This window comes from Salmo salar, chromosome ssa16, assembly GCF_905237065.1.
Source record: "Salmo salar chromosome ssa16, Ssal_v3.1, whole genome shotgun sequence".
Taxonomy (NCBI): Eukaryota; Metazoa; Chordata; class Actinopteri; order Salmoniformes; family Salmonidae; genus Salmo; species Salmo salar.
In genome coordinates this window covers 36,626,286-36,637,467 of record NC_059457.1, presented here as the reverse complement: position 1 = coordinate 36,637,467, position 11,182 = coordinate 36,626,286, and the positions used below count along the sequence as shown (strand labels likewise).

The window sequence follows — 11,182 nt, the reverse complement described above, 5'->3', positions numbered from 1 at the left end:
TCCTGCCTTGTGACGGACACAGAACCTGAAGGGCTGGAGCTCCAGATACCACCTGGTCACACGAGAATTCCGATCCTTCATGGTCTGGATCCAGGTCAGTGCTCTGTGGTCTGTGTGCAGGTCAAATTCCCTCCCAAGAAGGTAGTAACGGAGGCTATCTAGGGCCCACTTTATAGCCAGGCACTCCTTCTCGATTGTCGAATACCTGGTTTCCCTCGGCAACAGCTTCCGACTCAGGTACAGTACAGGAAGCTCTTCTCCTGGCTCCCCTTGGGCCAGTTCAGCTCCAATTCCCACAGCCGAAGCGTCCACCTGCACAAGAAACCTCTTCTGAAAATCAGGGGTCTGGAGAACAGGGAATGAGCACAGTCGTTTTTTTCAGTATCATGAAGGCTTCCTCACACTCCTCAGTCCACTTCACAGGGTTGCTGGCCACCTTTGAAGTGAGGTTGGTCAGAGGGACAGCGATGGTCGAAAACTGCGGAATGAATCTCCGGTACCATCCTGCCAGACCTAGGAAGGACTTCACCTGTGTCTTGGTTCTGGGTTGAGGGCTGTTCCTGATGGACTCCACTTTGTCCACCTGAGGTCGAACTTCACCCTTACCCAGCTGGTAACCCAGGTACTTTGTCTCCTGTTTTGCCCACTCACACTTCAGGAGGTTAAGCGTGAGGCCTATATCATGGATCTTCCCCAGGACTCTGCTAAGATGCTGTATGTGCTCCTCCCAGGAGTGGCTGTAGATCACCACGTCGTCCAAGTAAGCAGCACAGTAATCATCACAGTCCTGGAGGACCTTGTCCATCAGCCTCTGGAAAGTCGCAGGGGCCCCATGAAGGCCAAACGGCATGACCTTGAACTGGAACAGGCCCATCGGTGTCCGGAACGCAGTGTAGGCCTTGGATTGTTCGTCCAGGGGCACCTGCCAGTACCCTTTGCAGAGATCCAATGTGGTGATGTAATGAGCTCTACCGATTCTCTCCAGTAAGTCGTCAATGCGGGGCATGGGGTAGGCATCAAACTGGGAGATGGCATTCACCTTACGGAAGTCCATGCAGACACGCAAAGAGCCACCCTTCTTTGGGACAATGACAATAGGGCTGCTCCATTCACTTGATGATGGCTCGACAACATCCATCTCTATCATGGTGTGGACCTCTTCTTTGAGGGCTACCACCAGCCTCTCAGGCACACGGTAAGGATGCTGGCGGACAGGGTTCTGGCCAGGCTTCAAACGAATGACGTGTTCCAGGACTTTGGTTCTTCCTGGCCTCTGACTGAAGAGGGCCGGATACTTGCCAAACAGCTGCTTCAGCTCATCTTGCGTGTCTTCTAGGTGAGCCAATATGACCTCTGCTCGTCCTTTCCATGCCTCTGTGACCCCATCCGATTCGTCCTCTTCTTCTACTCTGCGGACCAGAAAGGATTTTACCTTGGAGAGTTCCTCTTTCTCCTCCCAGGCCTTGAGGAGGTTCACATGGTAGGTTTGCTTCTCCTTACCCTTGTCCGGGTGCAGCACCTCGTAGGTCACCGGACCCATCTTCCTCCCGATTAGGTACGGCCCTTGCCACTGCGCAAGGAGCTTGCTGGTAGACGAGGGAAGGAGGAGCAGGACTTTCTGTCCTGGCTTAAACTCTCTGTGGCGAGCGTGCTGGTCATAACCTCGCTTCTGGGCCTTCTGAAGGTTTGCCCTAGCTTCCTCTCGGTACCGCTCCAGCCTGTCTCGCATCTGGAGAACGTACTGGACAATCCCCTGTCCTGAGGTAGCTACTGGGGAACCTTCCCAGCACTTCTTCAGCAGGTTCAGTGGTCCCTGCACTGGCCATCCATAGAGGAGTTCGAATGGCGAGAAACCTGTCGATGCCTGAGGCACCTCCCTGTAAGCAAAAAGCAGAAAGGGTAACCACTTATCCCAGTCTTTACCAGTGTCAGCCACAAACTTCCTCAGCATGTTCTTGAGCGTTTGATTGAATCTCTCTACGAGCCCATCCGTTTGGGGATGGTAGGGAGTGGTCCTCAAGCCTTTAACCTCTCTGGGCTAGGCGGGACGAATTCGTCCCACCTACGTAACAGCCACTTGCAGCCTGTGGCGCGATTTTCAAAACCTTAAAAATCCTATTACTTCAATTTCTCAAACATATGACTATTTTACAGCTATTTAAAGACAAGACTCTCGTTAATCTAACCACACTGTCCGATTTCAAAAAGGCTTTACAACGAAAGCAAAACATTAGATTATGTCAGCAGAGTACCAAGCCAGAAATAATCAGACACCCATTTTTCAAGCCAGCATATAATGTCACCAAAACCCAGAAGACAGCTAAATGCAGCACTCACCTTTGATGATCTTCATCAGATGACAACCCTAGGACATTATGTTATACAATACATGCATGTTTTGTTCAATCAAGTTCATATTTATATCAAAAACCAGCTTTTTACATTAGCATGTGACGTTCAGAATTAGCATACCCCCGCAAACTTCCGGGGAATTCGCTAACATTTTACTAAATTACTCACGATAAACGTTCACAAAAAGCATAACAATTATTTTAAGAATTATAGATACAGACCTCTATGCACTCGATATGTCCGATTTTAAAATAGCTTTTTGGTGAAAGCACATTTTGCAATATTCTAAGTACATAGCCCAGGCATCACGGGCTCGCTATTTAGACACCCGGCAAGTTTAGCACTCACCATAATCATATTTACTATTATAAAAGTTTGATTACCTTTTGTTGTCTTCGTCAGAATGCACACCCAGGACTGCTACTTCAATAACAAATGTTGGTTTGGTCCAAAATAATCCATCGTTATATCCGAATAGCGGCGTTTTGGTCGTGCGTTCCAGACACTATCCGAAATAGTAAAGAAGTGTCGCGCGCATGGCGCAATTCGTGACAATAAAATTCTAAATATTCCATTACCGTACTTCGAAGCATGTCAACCGCTGTTTACGCCATTTTTCTCGTAGAAAAGCGATAATATTCCGACAGGGAATCTCCTTTTCGGCAAACAGAGGAAAAAATGGCGTGTTTTGCAGCATGTTTGTACATCAGTATACATGGAGGGCCAAAAGAAACGGGAGCCTAGCCTAAGATAGGTCTTATGTTGCCCTAGATGGCCTGCCCATGGAACTGTATGCGCAAGGTTGAGAATAAGTGGTCTACATGTAGATGGCACCACTAACTTCCTGCTATCTGCTTCTGACCCAAGGTACAGTATGTGGTTGTCTACTGTGTATATTCCCCCACATGAAGATTGGCTGTCCCCAGCTAAGGCCTTATCATATAAACCTTTCAAGGTTGCATCAGACTTCTGCAGTGTAGCAAAATTTTGTGGAACTTCCCATTGCACTTCTAACCCAGACACATCAGCAACAGGTACAGGGGTTCCCACATACTTCTCAAGACACCGCTGGCGGTGTGACTTTCTGGGCCCTTTGGTTCTCCCCTCACACAAGTCAGGCAGAGGTTGTAAACCAGCTTTGGCCTGGCCACGAGTGACAACTGAACATGACACCTGAACATCAGACTGGCAAACTGACTGCTCATATAGCTGACCCCCCACACTTCCCAACAGATCAGAGAGTACAGGCACATCCCTCCCCAAAATCATCTCAAAAGGTAGCTTCTCCATTACCCCAACTTTGAGGAGGTATTTCTGACCCTGAATCTCCACTGTGAGTTCAGCTGTGGGCTGCTGTGACTGGTCACCATGGACACATTGGATCAGTGTCTGGTGACCGTAATCAATGTCATTAACAGGTACATTACATTTTCTGATCAACGACAGGGAACTGCCGGTGTCAATCATTGCAGTAAGACTTTTACCATTCACTTTTACAGGTACCAAGACTGACCCTTCCCCAGTCTGTCTATTCTGAACACCATCCCCTCTCTGGGCACATAACAGTAACCTGAGAGCTTGGATTTACGTAGCGGACACATTGAAGCCTTGTGCCCCTGCTGTCGGCAGTAAAAACAGGTCAGACCCCTCCCATCAGAGCGAACTGCATGATCCCTTACATCCCTCCCAGACACATAACCCCCAGAGTTACCTCCACCATCTCGGGTATCTCTGATGTCCCTTGTGTCTCGGAGACTCCTTGGAGCGGGTGCTGCAGGTCGTGGTGGGCCCCCTTTACGTGCATTAAGGTACCGCAGCGCAAGCTTAGCCGCCATAAGCCCGTCCTTGGGCTCGTGCTCTCGAACCCAGGTTCGAATGTCGTGTGGTAGAACTAGTAGAAGTTGCTCGAGGATGATGACCTCACCGATCTCGTCCTGTGTCTTCTCCTCTGGTCGAACCCATCGTCGGTAGAGACCCTTGAGGCGGTGGTACGTCTCTGTCGGTGACTCACCCGATGGCGTCGATGCAGCTCTAAAGCGTTGACGGTAGGTCTCCGGGGAGATGTCAAACTTCACCAGCAGCGCTTCCTTCAAGCCCTTGTAGACGTTGGACAGCCCCTCATCCATTGCTGTGTAAGCCTCTAAGGCCTTGCCCGTGAGCAATGGGACAAGCCTGCAGGCCCACTCTGCCTCCGGCCACTGCCACGTCTTGGCCATTCGCTCAAACCTCAGCAAGTAGTTTTCAATGTCCTCCGCCTGCTGGTATGAGGGCATCTTTGGCTCCTTTCTCAAGAATGCTGGAAGATGAACGTTAACACTGCTGGACTGGTCTCCTGGTGCTGGCCTCATTACTGCTTGGGGATCCTGCTGTGGAGTTGAAGTCCCTGCTGCGTCAAGCCTTTGTCGTCCTGGTGTTGGCAGACCCAATCTTGGGCTCTCACTGACGAGTTCCGCTTGGTGAGGAGCTGTGAGGATAGATTGGCGTAGGACCCGGAACTCCTGCTTGAGGTCTTCGTCCCTCTTCTCAAGGCAGGTGAAAAGTTGCTGGAAAAGGGCTACCATGGTTGGGTGTGGTTCTGGTCCCCCAACTGCTCCTTCAGTCAGCTGGTCTCTTACTGCTGTATCTGCTGGTTCAACCGGTAGTTCAAACAGTTCTGGTTGTGTTTGGCCCCTTGGTCGGGCTCCTAGTTTCTCATAATTAACCTCTTCACCAGAAGATTCCATGGTATTCCACCCCGTTTCAACTTCAATTACCTTTTCTGACAGTTGATGCTGCTGCTGAGAACGCAATCCTGTACGCATTCCTTTACCTCTCTTGTTGGAATTCACTGATTTGCGGTGCGCCATCCCACTGCTGCCACCATATGTCACGTAGAGTAGGCCAGAAGGCTAAACTGGAAAACCTAACCTCTATAAAAAATAAAAAGATGGCGGAGCCGCAAAAGTTCTTCTGTGCAAAGGTGTTTATTTACGTAGTGATTCCGGAACAAAAACAACAGTACTGCCATCAAACATATACCTTATGGGACAGCTTAAAAACAATGCTGCCCCACCCACAGCTCAATCCAAAAATGCCTCTCTATGAACTGAAAGAGAGGCTCCTTTTGTAGGGGTAGCCCCTCCCCTCAGAACAATTAACACTAATTAATTAAGCAATTACCTATTCAACCTACAGTTTCCATTTATCTAAACATACCAAAATATATACATTGCAACACGTTTATGGAACAACATCACAATATAACATTTACAAAATGACATCACTACTGACAGTGTCTTCCAGTATTTCCATTTACATTAATGAGCCATTCCGGACAGGCACTACAAAGTAAGCCCAATTCCCTTAGCTCGGGTCCTTATCCAGCATACCCGTAAGCTATAGAGATGGAGAGAGAGAGGAACAGAACAAACAACCGCGCTCATCCATAACATCGATAAGTATACTAAATATTGCTTATATTAAATATGAACACCTGTCTTTATTTCTTTATACCCTAACTGGTTACTGAAGTAAGTGTGAAATGTATGTACTAAGATAGAGAAGTTAACTTGTGTGTCGACCCACATTGTTAACTTATCTGATAATGGAGCAGGGAGGAGTGATGAATGTGTGCGTGCGTTTAAGTACCAAATGCTGCCCGCGGCCAGTGACGGACTTCTACGTCACAATCTGTACGAGTATGATAGCCCAATCTGCGTCACAAAGCTGGTCGGACCAGAGGGAGAGGGAGATGTAAACTGAGCTGACTTTTTGACTAACAACCTTTTGCTTTGCTGTTATCTTCTTGATTGCAGAGAGAGAATGTGATGACCTTGATCTAGATGCTTGTATTTAGCATGGGACCACACAGTAAGAGGTGAGAACAGAGTAGTGTGTGTCGGTAGAGAATCCCACATGCACAGCCACCAACCTATGTCTGACTGTGACACTAACTGACAGCTTTCATGTGAAATCCCCCGTGCTCTGTGCAGCAGCATTCTTCCCAGCTGTGTATGTCAGCACAATCAACTATTTACTTATATTAGACAATGCTGTGAAATCTAAGAAGACGGGGAAACCAAGTGTATCTTTCATACCTTCAGTGACAGGTTTTGGAAATGCATTTAGAGCACGCTGAAATTGGGCATTTGAGGGCAATGCTGTGAAAGACGAATTATTGATTTTCTCCATTATAGCATATTGGACAAGCCATTTGAGGTTGGGGCATGACACATTGAGGTCCATTGTTGACAACAGCAGCATGTGTTCAGTTTTAAACGACACTGCTCTGTAGGGCTATCAGCTCAATGTGCCAGATGAGAACTAATAAAACATAAATACTCCACAAGTGGGCTCCTAACACCATGCACACGCCAGTAAATTGCTTGATGTATTCATCCCTTTGTTACATCTAATGTGTTCCGTTAGAGGAATTAAGCATCAAAGAATAAAACTCACTGAGCATTTGAGATATTTGACACAAAATGTCATTATTAGATCTGAGAGGTTAAATGTCCCTTAAATTGAATTAGTTTTCTGTGAGAGATGATAAAAGACGTTGGCATTGCACGGCGCCATATCACTCCTGATTTGGGTTGCAAAGCTACTGGTAATTTACCAAAGATACCGGAATCTTCAGTAATTTTGGTAATTATCAGAAGATATATGGCAATCTATCGTAACTTTGGTGATTTATACTTGAATAACTTTTAAAACATTTAGTCATATACACTACAGGTCAAACGTTTTAGAACACCTGTGTTATTTCATAGTTTTGATTCTACAATGTAGAAAATAGTAAAACTAAAGAAAACCCTTGAATGAGTTTTCTTTAGTTTTACTATTTTCTACATTGTAGAATCAAAACTATGAAATAACACGTGTTCTAAAACTTTTAGTTTTGTAGTAACCAAAAAAGTGTTAAACAAATCAAATTATGTTACATTTGAGATTCTTCAAATAGCCACCATTTGCCTTGATGACAGCTTTGCACACTCTTGGAATTCTCTCAAACAGCTTCATGAGGTAGTCACATGGAATGCATTTCAATTAACATGTGTGCCTTAAGTTAATTTGTGGAATTTCTTTTCTTGTTAATGCGTTTGAGCCAATCAGTTGTGTTGTGACAAGGTGGGGGGGGGGTATACAGAAGATGGCACTATTTGGTAAAAGACCAAGTCAATATTATGGCAAGAATAGCTCAAATAAGCAAAGATAAATGACAGTAAATGTGAAGGTCAGTCAATAGGGAAAATGGCAAGAATTTTGAAAGTTTCTTCAACTGCACAGGAAAGGAAGTCCCAGAGTTACCTCTGCTGCAGAGGATACGTTCATTAGAGTTACCAGCCTCAGAAATTGCAGCCCAAATAAATGCTTCACAGAGTTCACAAGTAACAGACACTTCACAAGTAACAGACACATCTCAACATTAACTGTTCAGAGGAGACTATGTGTATCAGGCCTTCATGGTTGAATTGCTGTAAATAAACCACTACTAAAGGACACCAATAATAAGAAGAGACTTGCTTGGGCCAAGAAACACGAACAATGAACATTAGACCGGTGGAAATGTGTCCTTTGGTCTGGACTCCAAATTTGATATTTTTGGTTCCAACCGCCGTGTCTTTGTGAGACGCGGTGTGGGTGAACGGATGATCTCCACGTTTATTTCCCACCGTAAAGCATGGAGGAGGAGGTGTTGCTCAGGAAAGACAACATGTTATTTTTAGTCTGTTTGATTTAGTGGATGAGATTTACCCAAGACAGACCTCCTCAGTCAAGTCTCTTTTGACTGCTGGGACTCCTCAGCTCAGCTGATTTGAGAAGTCTGAGGCTACGTCTCACATCTTGTCTTTGACAGCCTGCCTCCCTTGCCTCTCCACCATTGATGTGTATCACTGGTGTGAACAGATTGTTGTGAACAGATTGTAATTTACAATACTGACCTTGGGAGCGGAGGAACAGAGGATTGCGTTATGTAGCCCCTGGGGAAGAAGCACTTCCTGTAGCCAAATCTGAGAACCTGTTAGTTGATCATCTTGATATCATGTAGAAATACATCATTGACATTTCACAGTCAGGCTAAATTAATTTGTATGTTCACCTTGAGGGATTTGTCTTGTAGTCCCTTTTATTCTGTCGTTCCCAGCATTGAAGGCATTGAAGGGTTTCATACAGTATAAACACGACAGAGCAGCAGAGAGCAGGAGGAGTCTACAGTAGAGTTGGCAGTTCAGCTTTATACCTGTAATGTTTGAACAGAATGTCAGCATCCAGGCAGCCCTTTAATTACCATTGTCAATGGTGCTATCACCAGAACACAGAGGCCCTTAGGGCATGCAGATGCACAATGCGACAAAGGACACAAATGAAAGACAGAGTTTTAACATTTTTTTCACTCTACATGCAGTGGGAGTGAGATTGCTGACCATAACATTGGAGGTCACATTTGAGCATAGTCCACTGCCCCAGAGAAGGGATGATTGTGTCAATGGCATCAGTCTGCCTCAATTATAGTTGAGTGTATCCAGATATTAGGCTCAGCAGGTTGCTCTCGGTCTTTACATCTCTTGAACAAGGAGTATCCTTGCCCCAAGCTTAGAGAGTCAGAAAAAAGCCTGATCCTATTTCATTTGTATTGCTGACGCAGAAAGGGCATTTATTCTCAAGGTAGAAGCTGGCCAGATCACATTGGAGAACAGTTTTTCTCCTGGACTGGAGCCAGTACAAGCCATTTTGTCTTATTGTGTTTTTCATGAGGAGAGAGGTTTCTACCTGCCTCTTTAAACTGCTCTATTTAGTATTTTAGTTTCTAATTTTTATTGAAGTAGAGTGGTATTTCCGATGTTCTTTAATGATACGTTTTCATCATGGAACCTGTTAAGAATAACTTGGAATGTCTCCTGATGTTTCTCTACCTGCCATCTGTTGCCATGTTGCAGGCTGTTTCCTCACTCCTTCACCCTCCATCAGCTACAAGTCTGTACAGGCATTAGTTTCGACTCAGCTTTTCTTTAGAGGTTACAGCAAATGTTCTACCCTACACCTCCTGAAATTATGGAGCCAGTTTTTGTGTATCTGTAATGTTTTTAATGCATGTTTGTACAATTTGTATAAAATGCAGCAGAGTTGAAAGATGAATGTTCATGCCACATCACGGTTTTCACCGCCTGTCGTTGATAAAACCAGGAGGTAAACCGGTCAGCCACCCTCCCTGCCATGAACACAAGGGAGTGCATGGAGCTGAGCAGAGGGAGCATGGAGCTGAGCTGTATTAAAATGTTTTGATGCATGGGGCGGTCCAGCATGCGACATTGACATAATGTGGAGGCCCCAGTAGGCTGGATTGAGACAGGCCCATGATGAATGGACGATATTCCAGGCTGTTCATCATTCCGCAGCAGGGCTAACATTGACCACAGCCAAGCCCGTCCACCCGCCCCATACCTCCCTCCATCTCCTCCTCCTCCTCACAACCCTCCTCCCTCCAGCCCAGTGTTCTGGCACAGGTGATGGCCACCTTGCTCAAATGGGCCAGAGGATGAGAAATGCCCACGGTTCTCTTCTTCCTCTGAGGAAGGTTTATCAGTAGGCTCCTCTCTGTGGGGGAGAGAGCTAATGAGTCACTATCTCCTGGCCTCCCAGGCTTTGTTATGCCTCTTCAGTCCAGATCTATACTCTGGCATTTGAGTCATGGAGAAATACAATAACAAGAATACAAAGCATCACAAAATTTGTGGTTGTCCATTTGTTGATGTATTCAGTAGTGTGCTTACAACAGTAGCAAGGCACACATGAAATTGTACATCATAAACGTTATTGTTATTAGAGTGCTTGAAATGGCAAGGGCTCTCATGAAACTGCCCATATTCATTACTTCTACTTCTTCTTGTTATTGTATTTCAACCAAACCTTTCATCTACTGCTGAAGCTAGACATACAGTACAGCTCCAAACCTACTATAAAATCAAATGACTATACCTCTAGAAGGGGACAGCCAGGATGAAAGTAACGCAGGGCGAAAGTAACATGCCCATTTTCTTAGATAAGACAGAAGCTAGAAAGATGTAGTGAAGTCAGCACATTCCTAATGCAGAGGATGAGCTCCCTATAAAAACAGTCAAGTCCAACCATGTTTTGTAGAGTTAAACAAAAAGTGGTTTTGTTTTTTGGTTGTAGAGTTGTGTTTAGTTGTTTAATGTTCCAAACATGTCATTTTCTTATTAATCCATCTAGTGACTAAATGACAGCATATGTTTCAAGTATCATGCTAGCTAGTCTTGGTGTTAGTTAACCTCTTGGGGCTAGGTGGGACGCTAGCGTGCCACCCGTGGTGCACTCCATCAACAGCAGGTGCATTTCAAGAGCGGCAAATTTGAATCCAAATAAATGTCAAAATTCAAATTTTTCAAAAATACAACTATGTTACACCATTTGAAAGATAAACATCTCCTTAATCTAACCACGTTTTACGATTTCAAAAAGGTTTTACGGCGAAAGCATAAATTTAGAGTATGTTAGGACAGTACATTTACAAGAGTTGTGTGTAATGTTTTGTCAAGTCAAAGACAGGGTCACCAAAACCATAAAACCAGCTAAAATGATACACTAACCTTTTACAATCTCCATCAGATGACACTCCTAGGACATTATGTTAGACAATGCATGCATTTTTAGTTCTATCAAGTTCATATTTATATACAAAAACAGCGTTTTACTATGGCATTGATGTTGAGGAAATCGTTTCCCTCCAATAACCGGCAGTCAAGTCAGCGTCACAAATTAAATAATTAAAATTAGAAAACATTGGTAAAATATTATATTGTCATTTAAAGAATTATAGATTTACATC

General features: G+C 44.9%; 1 protein-coding gene across 1 annotated transcript; it reads right to left on the bottom strand.

The window, feature by feature from the left end:
- Positions 1-3,845: 3,845 nt before the first annotated feature.
- Positions 3,846-4,913, bottom strand: LOC123727704 (uncharacterized). The gene has a single exon (XM_045696666.1). The coding sequence runs from the start codon at positions 4,911-4,913 to the stop codon at positions 3,846-3,848; it is 1,068 nt and encodes a 355-aa protein (XP_045552622.1).
- Between the last annotated feature and the right edge of the window lie 6,269 nt (positions 4,914-11,182).